General features: G+C 37.5%; 1 protein-coding gene across 2 annotated transcripts; it reads right to left on the bottom strand.

Annotated features, from left to right (window-relative positions):
* Positions 1-2,871: 2,871 nt before the first annotated feature.
* DCAF17 (DDB1 and CUL4 associated factor 17) lies at positions 2,872-21,707 on the bottom strand. Of its 2 annotated transcripts, none has more exons than XM_063341168.1 (14): positions 21,152-21,707; positions 19,788-19,891; positions 18,341-18,431; positions 17,267-17,406; positions 16,404-16,482; positions 16,159-16,248; positions 13,881-13,988; positions 13,255-13,360; positions 9,555-9,697; positions 8,111-8,220; positions 7,622-7,709; positions 5,958-6,053; positions 4,368-4,523; positions 2,872-3,584 (listed from the first exon to the last, which is right to left on the bottom strand). In XM_063341168.1, the coding sequence occupies exons 1-14, from the start codon at positions 21,314-21,316 to the stop codon at positions 3,396-3,398; spliced, it is 1,665 nt and encodes a 554-aa protein (XP_063197238.1). In that variant the 5' UTR covers positions 21,317-21,707; the 3' UTR covers positions 2,872-3,395. The 2 variants fall into 2 exon arrangements, with proteins under 2 accessions (XP_063197238.1, XP_063197239.1); XM_063341169.1 differs by having other exon boundaries at positions 5,970-6,053; positions 21,152-21,634.

Below are 21,707 nucleotides of genomic sequence, written 5' to 3'. Positions count from 1 at the left end.
CTCAATAACAAGAGGAAAAAAGGACAAAATGAGGTGAAAATGAGCAAGAAACTGTGCTCTTAAAGTAACGGGACATGCCCAGAGAAAAAGAATAAAGAAACATTTCTCCACACTGAAAATGCAGAAAGTTTGGGTGAACTTACCTAATTGCGAATGTTGGCAATAGTGGCTAAGATTCCTTCAATTCTATGAGAATTCGATTCAATTTGAAAAGATTCAATTTGAGAATCTTTACTCATGTTAACAGTTCATATATATATTTACATTTAGGTATATATGTATATACATATATATTCTTTTTTTTCCTTGGGCATCTAGTGCTAGTGAAAATAATGGAAGCGTGAGCTTTCCGGCTTCAGTCTTTTAAAGTATGCCCTTGGTGCAGTTACTTGAGACTGCAAGTCAGCAAGACCGCTGCCTGCAAAAGGGGAAACATAGCCCCCATTTTTAAAAAGGGAAAAAAAGGAAGATCCAGGGAACTACAGGCCAGTCAGTCTCACCTCTGTGCCTGGCAAGATCATGGAGCAGGTCCTCCTGGAAACTCTGCTAAGGCACATAGAAAATAAAGAGGTGATTGGTGATAGACAATATACGTCCATCTCTGGAGCTCACAACATAAGGAGGACATGGACCTGTTGGAGTGAGTCCAGAGGAGGCACAAAGATGCTCAAAGAGCTGCAGCCCCTCTGCTGTGGGGACAGGCTGAGAGAGTTGGGGTTGTTCAGCCTGGAGAAGGCTCCAGGGAGACCTTATAGCCCCTTCCAGTACCTCAAGGGGGCCTACAGGAGAGATGGGGAGGGACTCTTTATCAGGGAGTGGAGCGATAGGACGAGGGTCCCTTCCAACTCTAACCATTCTATGGTTCTATGATTTTATTCATCTTAATTTCTGAATTTATAAATAGAAAGTAAACCACATCTGAGGAAGCTCTTTCTGTTTTTTTCAAAGCAATTTTGTTTCTCTTTTCTTGTACTGATGTCACACCGGTGCTTGCAGAGACAATTATGCTGGGCACGTGCACAGGAATATTTTTTCCTCCATAATGGAAACCACATGAGTATCCTCAGAATTTCTCCACTTTACAGATACTGTTATTCTTTAGCATACTGAATTATTCAGATTGCGTAAGAGATTTCCAAGTACCTAATTTACATTATGGAAAAGAGGAAGGTAAGTGGTCTAGAATCATCATAAATGGACATCAAACTGTAAGTCTACAGGCCAGATCTAATGCATTTATTCAAATTTCGTATGCATTTGATACTGCACAATAGAACAGCTCTGCCAGCAAGTTACCAAAAAAAATGCTTACATATAAAATCTCCTGGCAAAGTAAAGCACTACCTTTTTCTGGTGGGTGGATTTTGGTTAAAAATTTAACTTGAAATAAAAGATGTTGATTCGGGTGGGCTGCCACCAAGCATGAGGATATTTGTTCAGATACAGGGTTATTTTTACCTGTAAAAAGCTGGTTGTGATCAGGATTTTCCTCCCGTTTAAATAGATGTCTATTTTTAGAATTTTCTGGGGCTCTGCATAGGTGCAGGAGGCAACGCTGCTCTTCACAGCTTGGAAGGCACAACCCATAAGCATTTAGCGATTCTGCTTCTCTGGTGAGTTCCAGCCCGTTTGTAAGTAGCGTTGTGAATATACCCATGCGAGTGTTCAGGGCTGGGGCTGGTCATTCTGGATTCTCTACTCTTAAATAGTTTTCAAGGTGTTTTAAAGTAAACAGAAACATCTCTCCTATTCTGGCATGAAAATGTCTGTGTGTGACCTTCCAGGATGGAACATCTGCCATTGTCTGTAGAGCAGCAACACAGGGTGTATTTAGAGCAATAGAATTTCTTACACAAAGCCCATAATCTTCTTCATCAAAGTCCGGGCTGCCTTTTGGTCGTTACAAATTGCTGCATTTTTCAAAAGATGGGTACTGAGGTACAATTGTTGATTTAGCAGAATATCACAAGTCTGCAATAACTTAAAAATAATGGTCACTGGAAAGTATAGCAAACTCCTGAAAGCTACAGCTGATCTTCATGAGCAGCACTCGCACCATTTAATAAACAATGAAGTTTAAATGTTAAATGTTTAAATGTTCCACTCTGGGTGGAACTGCTTTAATGATCCAAACAGAAATAAGCATAACGTATCAATATCTGCTTACGAGTTGGATATTCTGCCTAAGAGCATAGATTCGTATTTGGTTTTACCCTCATATCTTACTTATATAGTTACTTATGCAATAGCAGATAATGAACAGGTGCTCTTTCCTGGATACTAAGTGAAAACTTACAGAATCAGAGAGCTGCTGCTGCTATTTAGTTCTACTGTTGTTTCATTACCTTCTTAGATCTCCTCTTTGTGTTGTTTTTTCTTTCCACAATTGTATTTCACTTTTTCTTTTCATTAAACCTTTTATAAAAACTCCAAATAGGTAATTTTTATAAAAACTCCAAATAGGTAATTTTTATAATTCTCTAGAGCTCTTCATTGTTGCATCAGCTAGAATCTTCTACGCTTCATTAGTAAAGCTTGCAGTGAAAAGAAATATTTGAGTTCAGAATTACCACACTCATGATAATGGTGGTGGTAGTGAGAAATCAGATGTTGGTCACCCCTCCAACAGCTGCTCTCCTGAGCCCATCTTTGGTTTGCATTGGGAAACAGTCTTTATCACCATGAAGCCTACAGCCTGTTTTTGTTGTGGCTGGTTTTTTAATTTACAATGAAAGCTTGCACACGGTGATCTGGTAGCTTTGGCTCAGACTGAACAACTCCGGACCCTTGACACAGGGAGAACCAGAGAATTGCTTGGTTTTAGAGAGAGAGAGAGAGAGATAAATGAAGATACATAAGAAGGCAGTAAAAATACATAATTTATTAATAGTTCCCTTTAAACCAAAACAAGCACAACCAGAAAACCTGAGTGATTTTACATCTCACACAAAACCAACAGAAGGATTTGGTCTAAGTGGCTGAAATGTAACTCCGCCATTTTCATACTACATATAAAATTTATCCTATACACAGTTTTACACACTTTGTTTAATTAACAGTCTGTATTAAAGTCGCACAGGTAGAACTACGTAAGACAGACCGCAGCAGGTGGTAGGTGATCACTAAGTCCACATCTTTCTCCTTGATGTCCAATATTTCAGTCCAATTGCTGAAGAGAAGCAAGAAATACTGCATCTAGCATTAATGACGAACTGGCAAATACATGAAAAGCCACAATCAACTATGGACAAATGTACAATGTTACAGAGAAAAAAGAAATAAAACCTCATGTGGTAGTACAAAATAAATCCTGCCTGAAAAACCGTAGCTAATTCCTGTGTATGAAGTCCTTAAATAACATCCAAATGTAAGTCTCTGCAGTTGTTGTTTATGTCTTAAATATATTCAAAAAGCCTCCCTCCTTTTTTACGAAACACTCTTTCTGCTTTTTCATGGCTTGAACGTTCATCGTCTTTTGCAGTATCACAGACCATTTGGTAAACGTAACAACTGAACCTCCTGTTAGGCTTCTGTTCTATATGTAATACCAGGTCTTTGTCAAAGTAAACTTCATGACTGTATGTCTGAAATGAGAAAAGAAAAAAAATATCTGGTTGCCATCTCTATTTCTACAGCTTGCTAATACCTGTACCATTTTCCTTGGGGAACAAAAAATATTTAACATTGGTGACCTCCATGATCAGGCAGGAATTTTGTGTGGATACAGTCTGCTCTTCCAGATAAAGGATCGAATTTTAAAACTTTGAGAGGTTTCCCACATGCCTATTTTAGGAATCTAAGTGCAACTCAGAGCATCTGATTTAAGATCTTAAGTTGCCTGTTCAGTCAATGACAAAAGAGGTGCCAAAGTGCTGAATATTTCAGTCCATCTAAGTTGGACGTCTACCTAAACTTGAACTGGCCATTCTGTCTCTCCAAATATACACACAGTGAGGTCCATGCTTAATTCTATGCACAAGTAGTTCAAGTTCAGCTAGTGAGACTACTTACAAGTTGTAAGGTTAAGCTGATGTAACTAGCCAGAGGGTGCGCATTCAAGTTGATAAATACTTCAGAAATACATAAGGACAACCCCTTCCCCCAACCAAAATCCCAAACAAATCAACCAACAAAAAATATCTTAATTTCAAATTTTCAGATTTGAAAGATTCAGGAGACTTTCAGATAAATGAACTACTGTCTGATGGAATACTTAAATTTTTGAGTTACGCTTATTATTTTGTGCAAATCTCATCCATAGCACTTGGCAGGACTATTTATTTATCTGCTTCAGATCTGAACAAAAATGGCAGATAAATGGGTATAGAGAAGTGTTAGCATAAACAAAAGACCGGAATTCTCCTCACCACATCCCAGGACTCCAGTAATGGAATACTCTTCAGTAGAATCCCATGGTCATTACAACGAAAGTCAAGGTGTGCTTTTCCATCAGCTCCTATTTCAGTAACTGCCACAGTGGATAACAAATCCAGTTCATCTTCATAGTCCACAATTTTGAATGTCTTAGGAAAAACAAAGCCTCACGTTTATAAATCAAACATAAGTTCACATTCTCCTCTACCTAAACTGCATAGCTGCCTTTCAGGCGAAAGCAGAAATGGAAAAATTCTAGTTCTTAAGTCTTCTGGTCTGAAAAAAAGAATACTTTGCCAGCCTGATACCCAACAGGCATCTTTCCCATTTCCCAAGCTGTCCAATTTTTTCAGCACAATTCCTTAAGAAAGGAGAGAAGAAAGCGATGGTCTGAACAATCCAAATGTGCAAGTAGACGTAACTTATACATATCATACAGAAAATAGAAAAAAGTACTTTGAAAGTGATAGAAGAAACATATTTAAACTCCAGGCCCTCTCCTGAAGCAGACATGTTAGAGACGGTATGGCTTAAAACCAGAACTGCTTTTGAGAGGACGGGTGTATCAGTGTAATTCCATTCACATGAACACCTGGTACGTTCTGTGCAGAGCTCGCTCTCACTCCACAGAGTATCTTACGGTGAAGAACTGAGACCAAAAGGTAAAGATTGTGAACTGCTTTAATTGCCTCTATCTCACTGTCATGAACCTGGTAACATACTCTTTCAATTCAAGACAGTCTTTCTCTTCCAGAAAGGAAAAATATCTACTGGAATAACAAATACAGTGTAACAGTGGGAGAAAAAATAGCGTGCGGACTCTAATTTTTATTATGTTAAAAAAAAAAAGTGGACAGAAATGAACTGGAGACCTTAAGGCTTATATTGGACTACCCCGTATTTTTACCATAGTAAAATTTATTTCCTCAGAAAAAAACAACAGAAATGACTGTCAGAAACTGATGAATTTTAACTGTTGTGCTTATGTCAATTACAGCTCCAGCTCTAGAGAGCTAAAAAGTATTCTTCATAACCTCTTGAAGACTCAACACCAAGGCATGCGGTGTTCTCACTCTCAAGAAGCAGTTACTTAAATGAGAAGTGTTAAATACCTTATCCTGCCATCTAATCAAAGTTACCAGGAGAGAAAAATATAGTTTAGAGACACTGTATCAAAGACTAGAGGAACCTAAAGCCGAGAAAAAAAAAGAAGTATTTTTCTTTCAGTACATAAAATGGTTTATAAGAAATGTTTAAAGGAGATGTTTGAATGCAGAAAAGAGTAATGGTTCATCACCTTAACATCTATTCTGTGCACTTGAAGTTGCATGGAGTTATGACGTATCATGGGCCATAAGATCAGTTCTTAAAAGATAGACTATCCCAGAGCACAAACGTCAACCAAGGAGAAAAGGCAACAGACAGAGGGGAATGAAGCAATTAAGAAGACAAAGATGGCCACAGAAGAGAAATAAAGAGATCAAAGATTAACACAGCTAATGGTTACAGCCACTGCACCCCAAACAAGAATGACTTCTGGTTAGCTAAACATCTTAAATAATCCACAAACTGCTCTTACTCACTACATCAGTTACCTCTTGCTCTGGGTCATCATCCAGCAAGTTAAAACGCTTTTTTACCACTCGACCAGAAGCTGTTACAGTAACAGCGTTGTTCACCTTTGGAGAAAAAGAAAAAACTGGCTTTAGACTTTGGAGCATTTTAGTTTCTTCCTATCTATTTGGCAATGTATCTATTTCATGTCTTTTGCTTTCTGACCTTGTTTTAATCTCTCGGATCTTGTTTTACTCATTAGCTATGCATAGCCCTAGTGCTGCCATCTCTTCTTTATGAGGGCTCATGAACTCAGTGGCTTTAGTTGAGATATTACTGATGTTTACTCATATTTTGAGGTTCTCAGTCCTGTAGAGGTGGCAAAGGTTCTCAGCTACCATAATTTTTAGAACAGAAGCAACTGGAGCCAAGATGCTGGAATGAGAATTAAGACAGCTAAGTCACTGCCAGTTTGGTTTTTAAACTCTTAATTCCAGAAGATGGGGACAGTAGCATCTTAAAACTATACAGCTGCTTCCACTGGGCATCGTTAACACCAGACACATTCAAAACTGGGGTCTCAGCATCTTAATGAAAATCAAAAGGAAAAGGCACAGCACGGACAACATTAGAACTCATATTTCTTTGTTCTTACTACAACAAAAGGTATCTAAACAAATCCTTAAGAAAAAAAAGTATGGCAAGTCATTAAATGACAAAGCTTATCCTTTCTGAATTCAATGGAAGTTTTACTCCTGAGTTAGCGTAGATTTTTCATACACAAACTTTTCTTCTGCAGAAGCTTCAAAATTAGTGTCACTGATTTCCAGGGACTACAGTAATATTAAAATTGGCTTTTATGCAAGACATAATTTTGTATGCTGAAGAAAAATGGCAGTTGCAGGCACTGCCCAAAAATTGTCTTCGCGAGTATGCTCTTTGACCTTTTTGACATTTAGATTGTCTTTGTGATTTTCTATCACAAAAGATTTCATGAAACAACCGAGGTGATTTAACAGCTTATTTCTACCAAGAGGTTTAGATCATCCCCTCTCCTCTTGGTTCTACCTTTCTGCGCTTTTCTGACCCCCTGACGATTCAGTTCTGTTTTGTTCCAGCTCCAGTTCAGCTCACCAAGCAAGCAGAAAAGCACTCACCTTTTCTGCTGGGTTATTGTTCTATTATTTTAATGCACTGATTTGTCTCACCAAGGGTTAGATGAACGCCATACCTGTCACAAGGGAGTGACAGATGTGCGTGGCCAGGAAAATAAAGAGACTTTCGGAAGCGATGTATTGTCTTTGTTGTCTTATGAAGACTTACCCCTACGTTACGAGAGACTTGAAACATTTCTAGCATTTGTGTGATCAACTTACCTGAGCACCAGAGATGCATACAATTATCATTCGATGGCACCTTCTTTTTGAAGGAAATCTGTCACCATCTTTTAATTACGTTTATCATTATACTGCACACCATAAAGAATGCTGAAAACTAAAGAAAAGACTCGAGGTTTCAGAAAGCTACCCTACTGTTTTCCAAATTTTTTCATACAGTGAAAGTCCAGTGAAGACACAGCATGTCTTTCAATGAAGTTGGAATTAAGCCCATAAAACACAGTGATTACTCACACACCCGAAACCCCTGTGTATTGCTCAAAATCATGCGTTGGGATTTCAGACACTAAACTCACACAGTTTTCTCTGTTGGCCATAATCGTAAAATCTTCTGCAACTTCCACTTGATCTGTGTTATTTTTAACTTCCTTAAGCTTCAAGACTCTACAAAAGAAACCGGAATTACAAAATAAGTCATGTATTCTAATCCACCTCCTACAACACTTCTATATTTACAATTTAAAAAAAAATCAGGTCTATTAAAACATGAGAAATAACTGAAATGAAATTATTTTTAATTAATGTTTATCAGTGAAATTTTAACACAGTGGTCCTTGAACATTTTTTCATATTAAAATCTATTGTTGCCAGCCAGTGCCCACTTTCATCACGTAGAAATCTGAAGACGTTTCTACCAGAACTTCTGATTCAGATAAATTACTAAATTTTACAGTTTCCAGGGCCTGATGAGTGTTTTGGCCTGCAAATTTTCAAACTACTGAATTTATGCAGTTACGCAACTTGTCCTCTAATGAAAATAAGATTTGAGAAAAAAAGGCTCATACTTTATCAAATTTGGTCCCACGTGGATTATTCTACCTGACATATCTGGATGAAAATATATCCAGTCAGGTTCCAGGGAACAGCATTGCATATCCTGTATGCCATTTTTTGCCTGAAGAAGGAAAGGAAAGCTTAGAATGTTAGTATTTTGAAAGTCTTACAGATCTAATTAAAGAGGAAATACTGAGCTCCTCTCCACATACCTCCGAAGGTTTTTAAGTATTGCTCCTAATCATGACAAGAGCGGATGGCAGTAGAACAATAATAATAATAATAAAAAAAGACTCAGTTCCAATTTTCAAGATATTCCATGAACAGTTTCAACTTTTTTTAATATGCAATAAGCAACAACCCTAAACCAACAGCAATACACGGTCCACCTCTCCTGAAACTAAGCAAAATGAAGATTTAATGTACACTCTGCAAACACTTCAACAATTCCAGCAATTTGAGTGTCAAAACTATGAGATGTGTCAAGACATGAGAAAAGTATTAGCACAAACTTTGACTTGAGCTTCAAACCTTGGGCTCAGCCTCTTTTGTGCAAATATTTGTGGAGCGTGTAAGCCTGGGAGAGCTTGTGATTTCAGCTGCAGGCTGGTCAAAATCTTGGGATTTTGGCAGTGGCTTTTTGTTGTTAAATTTAGCCGACCCTGATCATTCAAATGTTCAAATGGATGAACCCACATAGAAAATAACTAAGTGAGAAAGGATTGTACAAGTCCCTGTGAATCAAAATTGATCTTCAGCTATGGTTGTGAAAGGCCTGTTTCGAAAATAAGGGATAGGAGGGACATCATTGATTTGATCAGGTTGGTAAAAGAGATGAGGACATTTAGAGATGAGAAGTTTTTTAGGGAAGAACACTGAACTAACAGGCCTAGAAGCTGCTTGTGTTACAAAAGTATCTTCAGGTCAAATCCAGATCCAAAATAAAAGCTGAGATGGTGAGCTCACACAAAAGAATATATGATGAATAGTACATAAACAAAAATAATTAGGAATGCTGGATTAAACTGCGTAATAAAATCTTTCTAGGGAGACAGAGAGAAGGTACAAATCAGGGATAAACTCCAAACATTAAGGAAACTTATTCTGCTGTTTCTTAAAACTTAAAATGTTTCTTTAGTCATGCCATTTGGTAGGCTGACTAGTCAGAAGTGAACGAAGATGTTACCATGAAGGAATCAGGTAATGAGATTCTCCTTGAGCTTTAACTTTTAAGCCAGGAATACAGTGCTGTGCTACGATTATATCGGAATGAAGGAAATATCAGAAGAAGAAAACACGTTATGCTGGATAGCAGATGTGACCCTGGGGTGAACCCTGTGAGAGCACCACACTGAGAAACAAGGGTATTGTTACCTCGAGCACTACTCAGAAGAAGAGATGAAGACAAACGTGATACACATTCATTTCAGAGAAGCTGCTATCTGAATATATTACCAAAGCATTGTCTTTCAGGGAACAAATATGGAAGACTCCTTTATGTTTTTTCTTGTTAGGTGTGATGATATAATGCCAAGGGTAACCTCCAATTTGAAATGCATTCTCCAGAGAAGATGCTTCAAATAGCAAAGGTGGGGTATCTGCAAATATTGCGTAACGTTAACACCATTAGTAGCAGAACAATCATAATTCCATTGATCCTTACAATTCTAAGCTCCAATACAGCTATTAATTATTCAGAACTTTTGGAGACTGGTGAAAATACATTGGCTGTGACCTTTCTCCTAGCACCAGCTATGCTGCCTCACCTAGCATCAAGGCACACATCTGCAATTCCCTATGGAAGGCTACTGCCTTCTCAGATCTTCACGCTGAACTGCTCTTCTGATACTTTTGACTTACTTCATTCCAAATGAGCTGGATAAGCAAAGACATAGCAAACAACTGAGATTAATCCAGCTCATCTGAATGACAGAGGACATACACACGAACAGATCAAAGAGCAGATCAAAAGGGTCATTATTCTCTTGGGAAAAATAGTGATAAATAGCTGGAAACAGGCCAACAGCAGCAATCTCAAATAACAGAATTAAATGCAGAAAGATACCCAAATCTGAATATTCCTTGTCCTTTTGCACAATACAACAAAAGAGTGTGGACCACAATTAATGCAATCTGTAGCTGAGTTCATAAAAATTAGTACAAATCTAGGAATTTTTGTAATTAATGGCAAAACATAACTAGTTTTCCCTTCATTTCAGTTGGGATAAGTTATACAGTGTAATATGCCATTCTTACAAGTCTTCTGTGTACTAAATGAGAGAAGCATCATTCACCGAAATGCACTGCACAGAGCTTTACAGCTTCTAGCAACTAGCTAAATAAAAGCAATTTCTACAGCTGCTATAACTGAATCAATTTTAGACTGAAGATCAGCTCTTTCTAACAGTACAGAGAAGTGCTGGGAAAAAGAATTGACAAAACATGGAGAAAGTCTGCAATTACAAGGGGCATTTAAACAGGCAGGATATAAAAACCCAAGCTGAGTTACTGTGAGGAGAACAAGGTTCTTATCTGGACTTTTTTGTCTCAAAGCTCTCATCCAAATTCTGACTTGTTCTTGTCCTGCTTAGTCTAGATAATTATCCAGATCCTAGCTCACGGTGCTGAGATGTCACATGACATCAGAAATTATGTTTACATAGTGCTTCTCTCTCCTTCCTTCATTCATGTTTCCAACAACTTAGCCATTTAGATCGAAAGAAATTAGTTCACTGCCCATGGAAATGAAGTCTTTCCTAAGCTGGAAAGTGGCTGTCTTCGAGTTGCCTTTTGGACTAACACATAGCAAATGGGAGATTCTGTGCAAGATATAACAAACTAGAGGTTATAAAAACCGAGGCATCTGCTGCAAATGTAGAGAATGTTGAAGATGGAGGCATAAACAGAGGACCTACTGATATTAAAATTTGCCAGAAAATGAAAAATGAGTCAAGATAATTTGTTAACATTTTACCCTGTTGACTTGTTCTTTTTAAATAAAGCGTATATATCAAGGGACCTCAAAAATTGTGGTAGATGGACTAAATGATAGATTCAAATGCATTTCAATAATATACCAATCCAAAGCAGTACAGGCTGCTCGTAAAATATGCCTTTCTTTTTATGTTCATTTGGCAAAGATTTGCAAGATCATAGCCACCTAAACCACTGTGATAGCGTGACTCCACTGCCTCAACTCTCCCTTTCCTGCTACGTGTCACTTGCTCTTGTTGCTCAACACCTCCTGCCCTCACTGTTTTAAGTCCTTTCCCTACCACCACCAGTTTTCAATCTCCAGTTGAGTTTGTTTGTTCACTTCCTTAAAACTCTCCAGCCTCATCTAAACATAAAGCCATAAAGTTGTTCCTGGCAGCGCTAACAAGTATTTGTTCTAAACGTGAAAAAAAAAAAAAAAAATCTTAGCAAAGTATCTTCCTCTCTGTTTTTTAATGAAATTAATGTATCCTTTAATAATAAATCAAACTACAGTTTTAAGTTCTGTACCTTTCAGAAAGTGACACAATGAAGATTTATAGGTACTTTTCCATTCCTTCCACTGTGACTAAAATCAAATTCCTTAACAGTCAATAGCTGTCAATGATGTGGTAGGTACATGGGAGCCTAAGTTTTGATCTCTATACACTTCCGCTTGGGTACATAACACACCATAAAACCAGCACCATAATAACTTCAAACAATTTCTGTAGGGAGGCTAGGACTAAATAAGCAGGAAAATGACACATAGTTAAATTATAGTAAATACAGGCTTAAACTCTGAAACTGTTAAAATCTTGCTCATTGAAGCATTGTATTACATTGAACAGTCAGTGGGCTGTCTCATGCTTAAAAGAAAACAGCTCAAAAACCACAGGAATGCAACGCTCTGCAAAGAGCAGCCGTGGCAAATATCCGTCATGAGTTCAAAACTTCCTAACCACAAATTCTTGAATATGATTCAAGATCAAAAATGTTTTCTCCAGTACATTGGTTTTAAATCTCAAAACAGAAAACTACAAAGATCCTAAGACATGAGAACAAATTTGGTATAGGCTTCCTATTAAAGCTCTCACAGCATGTTTTCCACAGGGCCCCTAACATTAAATTGTGGGTTTGCAGACTGAGACAGAGAGGAAAAAGAGAAGTTTCCCTTTGCAGAACCCTAATTATAGCAGCCTATCACTTTGTTTTGATAAAACATTGCATTATAACTGAAAGCCTTCACTATGTAAGTCTCAATTTTATCTTTGTGTATTTCCTCAGATTTACGTAATTCTGGTTTGGTTTGCGTGTTATTATCTGACACCGTTTACGAACATAAAGATTAAAAGCATTTTTTCTGTGGACAGTAACCTGTAAAAACCATTTAATACAGAAACATTCAAAGTTAAAGAAATAAAAGTGTGCATTGTTTGATATTGGTGAAACCTGCTTTTTTTTTTTTAAATGCCTCAAGCGTGAACTTGCGAGAATGTATTTTTAAAGTTAAAAAAAATTAATTTCAAAGAAAGTGTCAGGCTTTGGTCATTCATTAAGATTCTTAACACCAAATTCTAACCTCAAATGCACCAACATAAATGTTTGTTTGATTTCAGAGAAATTAAAGTCATTACATAAAGCAGAACATTCATAAGTTAATGATTTGAGGCATATGAATTGTTTTTAATAAATAATTAGTTCTCAAGAATTAGTTTTCCTGAAACTGGCACATTTCTGACAATTTAGAATTATCAAAATGCAACTCAGACAAATGGTATGCTAAATCCTTGACTTCTTTCTGCAAGTTAGATTAAACGTTTTCACATCTTTTGCTTACATACTGTATACTGTTTCTGGGTGTTACTAACAGCAGTCCTAGCCCTTCCTCTGTCCCAAGAGCAGTTGTTTCAGAAATAAGGAAGGGGTTTCCACTTCATGCATTGCTTATGACGTTTTTCAAACAGCTTAGTTGCTGTACTAGTTTTCTAGGTAAGTCCTATAGAATTAAATCTTGTAATTAGAAGTAAAGCAAAGCACATTTTTACTATAACGCAAAGCCCAGAAATATAGCTACAGCACAATATGAGTACGTTAATTTTAATGTTTTTTCTTGGTGTGAAATAAGTCATAATTAATCCATAAAAGCCACCAGCCAAGATAATACAAAGATCATAAATACCTGTTATTTTAATGTTACATGGAAGACCAAATGGATACTTTCCTACAATTCCCACTTGTCCATTCCAGTTGAATTCATGTCCCAAATCAAAAGGCTGTTCCATGAACTAAAATAACACAGAACAATTGAGCTTTATTGATGCGCATTTACTTGTACATGTTTAGTTGTACTGCTCTGTTACTACCACATTCTTTATCTTGTTAGATACTGCTTGAAGTCTTATTTTTGAATTAATGCTTGATGTTTGGAAGAATATAAACTCAAAAGTCTCACTGCAGTTCTGTTTGAGATCAATCTTCCATGTCCATCAGTTTCTAGCCTTAACACTCATCTATAATTACAGACTAAGGGTGTAAAGAAGAGCATGCCCTGGTCTAGAATTTACATATTCCCTCTCTATATGCTCTTAAGTGCCCATCTGAGCCTGTATCTCTTATGTTTTACCACCTGGTGTGGGTAGAATTTTCTGATAGAGGATCCATTTGCATCTTCCAACTGTAAATAGATTTAGGCAAGAACTCTATCCTTGACATATTCTGCATGTACCTATGTGGCATTACATTAATATTTATGATTTGTTGCCCTAACATAGCATGGACTGTATGAAAAATTTTGTATTTCATTACCTGTTCACAGATGGCCTGGAAGTTATAGAGCCTGACCAGCCCTGTGCTATACATTACAATCAGGATTCCATTAGAAACAGCAACATCTGTCACACTATTACCAAATATCTGGGATAAAAAGGAGAAGAAAAATATTCTATTAGGGAAGAAATAATTGAGAGACAATGCATAATACTGACATTATGTCCTTAATTTTGCAATCACTTTCATTTTTCATTCTGACCAAACCCTGTGATCAGTGTTGCAGTTCATGAAGTTTTCTGTAACTCATCTGTTCTGCTGAGTTTCTATAATACTTTGCACTGCAGTAACACCTGAGGTTAGATTAGTCATATTCTGCAAGCAGATTAATTCTCTAATCAATTCTCAGTGTATTTTCATATCATGTTACTCAGTTATTATAATACATGAATAGATTGTATTACCCAGCATCCCACAGGAATGTTAGCAAAGCTAACAACTCAATCTAAAAGTCCTGATTTCAGATCTTCTGTTCTTTCTTCATCACCTGGGTAAAATACTAGTCTAATCATGGCTCTATGACTGTGTACAGCTGTACCAAAACTACATTATCCAGCTGTCACAGAGTACAAGATCCTCTCTGAATCCAAATTAGACACATACATGAGAAGCTGACTTACCCCTTTTAACAATTATGCAGTATTCATTTGTGCCACTGCTTAACACATCTCCATCGAGAAAAACGCAATAAACTAATTCTTCGTATTTAATGAATAACAACACATGAAGATCATAATTTTTTTTTAATAGAGATGCTTGGAAATGTAGATTTCATTTCTTTAATCTAAATCACTATGTGAAAGAGCAATTAAAACAGGCTTAAAACTGGCTTAAAAACAATTAAAAAAAAAAAGAAACCCAAAAGCTGTAATATTCCTAAATCTTAACACTATTGATGATCTTGTGATCAGTTTGATCCTGAAAGATACATTCACTCCTGAGATCTTGCCTTTTATTCAGTGTTATGGCTCTTTCTCAATATATTTGTTAGTTTAGATCCCAGTGCCTTCCAGAACCAAACTCTAAAATATTCTTCCAACCTTAAACTTTCCTTTCTATCCTTGAGACCTTAGCTAGTCCAAACTCAATCTGTTGTGGTAAAACAGATGCATTAGGTCCATTCTGCAGTCTTGAAGAGTAACCCTAATCCTAACTCTAGTCTAACTGTTATATTTCACTGATCTGTATCAGGTTTGGCATTTCGTTCACTGGTTGCTTCCTCTGCTGGGTGTATTCTCAAATCTGAAGTTCTGCCCTGACGTTATTCCTAGCTGTAACAATTAGTCTGATGAGTACTCAGCAGAGGCCCAACAGAAGAAGTATTCTTTTAGACATTTTGCCTACTATGGCCATAATGAATCTGGCATTACATTCTTAACCAGATTGAAAATACCTTTTATACTGGTAACAACTGTTTTATTCAGTCCTAAATATTAATTTTGAACAGAAGAATACACAGTGCCCCTAAACCTTCATGGGCCCAAATGAAAAATGTTTAACCCTTCTCCTTCACTTGCCAGCCCAATCTTAATTACAACCTCAACCCAACCCAGCACCAGCTAATGCCCACTAATAGCTCTGGACCCCAAATGAGACTATTGCTCACAGAGCTTTGAAGACAGAGTTTGCATGTTTGTGCTGTTCCATTTGTAAGTTGTATCCAGAGCTCTCTTCACTTAAAATAGACATGTTTTTTACACCAGAACAGTAAAACTTGCCATCTGGCTTGATGTTTCCTAATATATACGCTCCTACTTACAGGTCACAAACTGACCTCAGAAAGGTTGTTTGCTCTTGACTGATAAAGCAAGACACATATTTACATTTTGCCATTCAATATCAATGATAGTACAAGTTTGCAACATTTGTAACTGCATACAGAATTCATAGGCTATTACTAGCAGTGAGTCAGAAGCACATCTGTCTGTCTTTAAAAAGGTGAAAAGAAGGCTACAAACACTTTAGGATTCCCTAATTCTTATGACTGCTCTAAGTAAAGGCTAAAGTCCTTCTATGTGTCAAAAAGTAACCCAATAGCAGAATGCATTTGTATTTTCTCTTCTGGTTGTTCAAATTAAGAATCTTCCCCCCAATGCCCCTATCAGACACAAGAAGAACATTACTGCTAATTAATATTTCAGGGCACTATGCTTTTATAAGCTCTAAGTATGACTTCTGAAATTCTGGGACAATTGCCTAAACCATGCCTCTCATACAACTACAGTACAGATCACGATTAATAGAGGAATTAACTTACCTTTTTGTTTATTTCTAGCATTCCAATGAATGAAAGAGGCAAAACTTGGAATACAGCAAGATAGAACAATACAGACTGTTGGATACCTGCCTGGGAAGGAATAACAATACTGAATATGCTTATTATACTTGAATCATTTTATTAATGGTAGGACATCTTCATCCTCTACCATAATAACAAAGCATAATGTTTCCATCTCTGTCTCTAAAAATTCAAGAATTACAGATTTTTTTCAACAAACTTACCTGTCGTGCTGCTGCAGGAAGCTTATTCTGAGCTGACTTTACAACCATTACCTCTTGAGGAGTATCCCAGCTCAAATACCTATTTGTGACAATAAAGGCCTATCTTAATAACTTAGAAAGAATTTAATAATAAATACATTATTTCACATAAAATATTATCTACTAAAACTAGTCAGATCCCTGTGTCCATGCAAACTGTTCGGTATCGAACCTTCGGAAAGGTACCCGAGATGTTTGCTGTTTGCAATAATGCAAAACACACGGAACTAGGAAAGGCTTATTCCATACAGGATTGTGAGAAAAATTCTGAAAGTATGAACATTCACTATCTTAATTTTTCTCCTTCCCTTCACTAATCACCCCTTTCTTAACCTTCAGCCTAAAGGAAATGATTTCTTCTGAGAACTGAAAAAAAGATGCAGTTTACCAGAAGCAGTAACTGCTCTGCTTTTAAAGAGCAAAATGGCTACCCCATGGAGAAGAATGCTTGCAAGTTAAAAATGGATTAAACTTTAAATATATTTTTCTTATGTTTCATGAAATTTGTTTTACAGCTTTTAAAGGTTCCCTCCTGGTATGTTTCTATTGCAATATTAAAGGCTGTAAAATTGTCAGAGAAAAGCCAATAGTAGCTTAGTTTTTGTGGCTTTTGTGGAACTTGATACCAAATTTGAGACCATAACACTTAAGCTGCTGAAATTCCTTCTATAGAAAACAGCATGCAGGAACAGTACTCCAGGTAATACGCTAGTCCGACAAATCTGAAGTCAGCCACAGTTCAGTATTAAAATAAACATGATTCCCTTTCTCCAGTATGGTACTAATGATTGTTAATTATACAAAACCTAGTCAATGTTTAGTACCTGAATTTGCAACACGAACCGGCAAGATATATTTTTTCCAGTATTTCTCCACTATCAGCAGAGAGACGCAGAAGCCAGTTCTGCACTGTCAAGACTATCAGGGAAGGTTTATAGTCTGATGGACTTGGTAGCATTTCCCCCTACATAACAAAAGGTTATTAGAAAAAAGTTTCTACCAGGAGGATACATAACATTTTGGCACAGTAACAAGAAAACAGAAGTTAATACACATCCCTCAAAAACTAAAGGAAAGCTGCCTGCTAATCACATCAGGATCTCTAAGCTCCTGTCTGTGCTAAATAGTCATCTGACTATCACACAAATAATATGTTGTCACACTTTTGCAAGGCCATTACCTTTTCTAGAAAAGATACTTTTTAAAACCTCCTTGCCTTGCAAAAATGAAGTGTAACTGCTTATTGATCTAATTGACACCAGTCTTGAAGAGAAAATTTTTTAAGTACTGCAGAACAAGACATTTAGTGGTAACTCAACAGTAACTGCTAAGAATGGTATTCACACTGCTTTATTTTTAGTCACCTCAAGGAGGGGGCTAATATTCCTAAACTCTGTGGACACTGGATGAAAGAAAAACTCAAGGAGGAGGGAAATTATGTAATCTATTAGCTAGAAACAGTAGAACAGCTTTTGGGCAGAGTTGCTTTAATGGGTCTTCAGCTAATCTGCTTTTTTTTTTATGTCAACAGATGCAGTAAAAACTAAAACTCCCACCTACTGCCCTTGCTAGTTAAGAAATAAAGAAAAAAATAAACAGAATTTATATTGTAAGGAATTAGTGTTAGTTGCATAAACATAAAGGCATTGGTTTTAAAATCTTTCATGCAAGCTCACAAAAAAGGTTTTTAATGTGCTATTGAGAAAATCAGTGAAGTACACCTCTAAACATTTAGTCAAAATAAATAAGCACATGTTGCAAATCTTAAATGACCTAACTCCATAAAAACTCTGAGAAAATAGTTCACAGGGAAAGAACACACTATTCTAAATATGTTTCACTAAAATATATTAATTTGTTTTTTTGCACATCAATGCTCTATTAAAAAGTAATCTTACCAGTGGGCATTCCAATAATAAAGCATCTTCTATTTTTTCTGACTTAGAACACTTTGGCTTTTGATAAAGTATTCTTGGCTCTCGTGCAACGCTGGAGAAAAATGATTGCTAATCATTAGTCTACTTTAGAAACTACTTTCTATCAACAAGTCGTTTCATGCAGTTTTATAAATCCTCCCTTCTCTTTGTCAGAAATCTAAACATTTTATTTTTACTTTGTAAATATAACCTGAAATGGCTCTCAAAATAAGGCCTAATAATAGTTAGTATAATGTAATATTTAAAAGCAAACCTCTGTATTTTGTGGTTTGGTGTTATGTTTTTTTTCTTTTGTTTTATTTTTAAATAACCAACTTAAAGTAACATTCTTACTTTAGTGATACACATTAAAAAGAAAGCATATTCCAGAAACTAAGGATCATCCTGGTACCTTCTCCTCAAGCTCTTCCAGTGTCGCCTTTCATAATATAAAGGCGCGGCATCATGTACAGATATTTAAAAACCAACAACCCTACTACTAGAATAAAAACTTAACAGTGTGCACAGTTTTCGCCTCAGGGAGAGGATGAGACAAAGATAAACCTGAAAGATGTTAGACAGGTTAATCCAGTACTGGAAAGCATTCAGAAAATGCAGAAATAAAACACAGCTAAGTAGATTTAGATCTCTGCTCTAAGTGATAGAGTAATTTAATTAACTCTCAGTGGTTTACACTGACAGAGTAATTTGTCTTTTATGTATCATATGACACTGTCTCAAAACTGTCCTGACCACAACTTACTCAGCAATGCAGTTCTCCAAGCCCCTGCTACCTCCCTCATAAGAGGGATGGGCAAGGACAAGGACTGGTGTAGGAGAAGGAATTCCCATCCCTGGCCCTGCCCTCCGCTGCCTCTTAAACTGCGCCTCTGCAGCTGATCATGGAACAGGAGAGTACATCAGATCAGAGAACTGATCTGCAAAATACATCAACAAAAACCAACAAGTACTCCACACGCTGTGCTTTTACATGAACAATAATTGAACTTCTTTAATGCAGAATTTACAGACATGGTACCGAGCTTGTTACATAGCCTGATTTTGTGACACGTTCTTTAGCACGCTGATAGATACCAGATCACAAAGAAGCACTGTTCATTTGGCTTTTTAGTGCAAAATTATAAACTGCTGATGATCTTCCACTCCTGTTAAAGTGCTCTGAAAGCTCAAGTTATACAGAACCAGTAAGATCAGACTTTCCTTCACCAAAGCAGGTGACACATTGAGACACAATACCATCTAAGTGTAATTTAACAAAGATTTATGCGCCTGGTTATTTTTTGTTCGTAGGTAAATTCCAGTCAATTCTCAGGGGCTGTTTGGATGAGTAAACTTAGCAACATGTCTAAAACAGATTAACAGCATTAAAACTGTATGTCAGGGTAACTTCTAATCGTAAATTTATTACCTGCTAATACAGCACTGGTAATTATCTAAGTAAATTCTTCCTCTTTCATACGCAATAGGAGATGCAGAATGAGTTGTCCAAACATTCTTGAATTTAGTACTTTCCTGAAACAGACAGTGGTTGTAAGAGCGATGGCTTTTGTAACAAAACTTGCATTTTGAAAATATTTTATTTGCCTTCTGCAGCTTAATAACTTACTTTAATTGAACCTTTGCTGTTCAATACATAAAGGAAAATCTTATTTTTAAAGAAAAAAAATTAAAAGACATTTTAAGGGAAATGTCTTTTTTAAAAACCAAATTAAAAGATCTTTTTATTAGCTATTATGAACAGCATGGGTAATTAATATTTTGTCATGAACTTGCCTGCGTTAAAATTAAAACTGGCAACTAAACTTTAATAGCAACTTTTAAAATCAAGGACAAAACTCGCCAGAGTGTAAATATGCACATAGCTCTTTTATATGTAATTAACTGAATTTACTGAACATCTGACTCCATTCTGCTGCTGGTGTTTTCTGTGAAAGGTAGAAAAACGCGTTTACAGTTATTTGCAAAAGGTGCCTGAAAACTTAATGGGATAAACTGCTCACATAAAGTTTCTTGTGTTCATTAGAGACATCAGGAGCTCTATACCATTAAAAAAGATTCCAGTCTTAAAAAAAGGAAAAGTATTTGTGTAAGTCAGATGTACTCATTTTTATTTCAATAAACCTTGCACACCCATTGTTCTAGTAGACACTTCAGCTGACTTCCAATAAATATATTTTCAATAACACAATTGCCAATTAACTTCCACATACTCATTTCAATGTATTTCTATCAACTACTGCATGGGAGCAGCAATCGTTTTGATAAAAAAAATCAAGTTCACTGTAGTCTGTAACTGGTTAAATTCCTATTTCTTCTGTAACATAAATTTCACTGACACATTCGGGGTACGTTTACCTGAAGACCTCTGCTGATTTTCTTACTTTGTTGTGAGAACTTGATTCAAATTTAACACTGATGCTCCCTAAAACACTACGAATTTAATATTGGTATTAAATATCAAGCTGTCTTAGGGGAACAAGAAATATAAAACCTCATAAAAGGCTACTTCTAACACGACTGTGAGATCTGCAATTGCTTCTGCAGCTTTTCCACAACATCGTCCTCTCTACGTTTTTAGGGATGAGCCTCATGAAATAAATCTCACTATTTCTAACTCTTCAGCAGAATTGCGGCTTTTTCTCCCCAGACTTGTTAGCCGATGTGACCTAGGGACTTCTCCAAGCCCTGGGTTGCCGACGGACGCTCAGAGCGCCCCGGCTGACAGCCCGGACACGTGGGGCTTCATCCAGCGCCGGAAAACATCGCTGTTACCTGACATATCATCTTTCTGAGGAGTCCCAGGTTTATTCTGTGGGCGACACCAGCATCTCTGGCATAGAAGCCGTGGGCCCTGCGGCTGAGGAGGCGGCAGACGTTGTAAGCCCCGCGGGAGGCGGCCCTCCTCCTCCCCCCACCGGCGGCTGCCTGTGGGCACATTCCCAGGCCTCGGGAAAGGCTAGCCTTTCTGCCCCGCTTCTGGATCGATCTCGGCGGGGCGAGCAGCCTCGGAGGGCCCGGTTCCGGGCGGATTTGTCTCAGCCCCTGCCCAGCCAGGCGAGAGGCGAAGCGGGAAAAGGCCGGAGCGGGCCCTGACTGACGGGAGCCGCAAACTGGGGCCTTGCGACGGGGCTGGGACGGAGCGCACCCACCCGGCCGGGTGCGCACCGCGTCTCCCCAGCCGCCACAGAGCCCAGCTACCGCAAACGCCAGGCAACAACAACCCCGCCACCGCCTTCCCCCCGCGGCCCGCCGGGGACTGTAGTTCTCGGGGGCAGAACGCCGCCGTGCGCCCGGACTACGCTTCCCGCCATGCCCCGCGGCGGCCCGC

Source organism: Chroicocephalus ridibundus, chromosome 7, assembly GCF_963924245.1.
Source record: "Chroicocephalus ridibundus chromosome 7, bChrRid1.1, whole genome shotgun sequence".
Lineage (NCBI taxonomy): Eukaryota > Metazoa > Chordata > Aves > Charadriiformes > Laridae > Chroicocephalus > Chroicocephalus ridibundus.
This window is presented reverse-complemented; position numbering and strand designations above follow the sequence as displayed.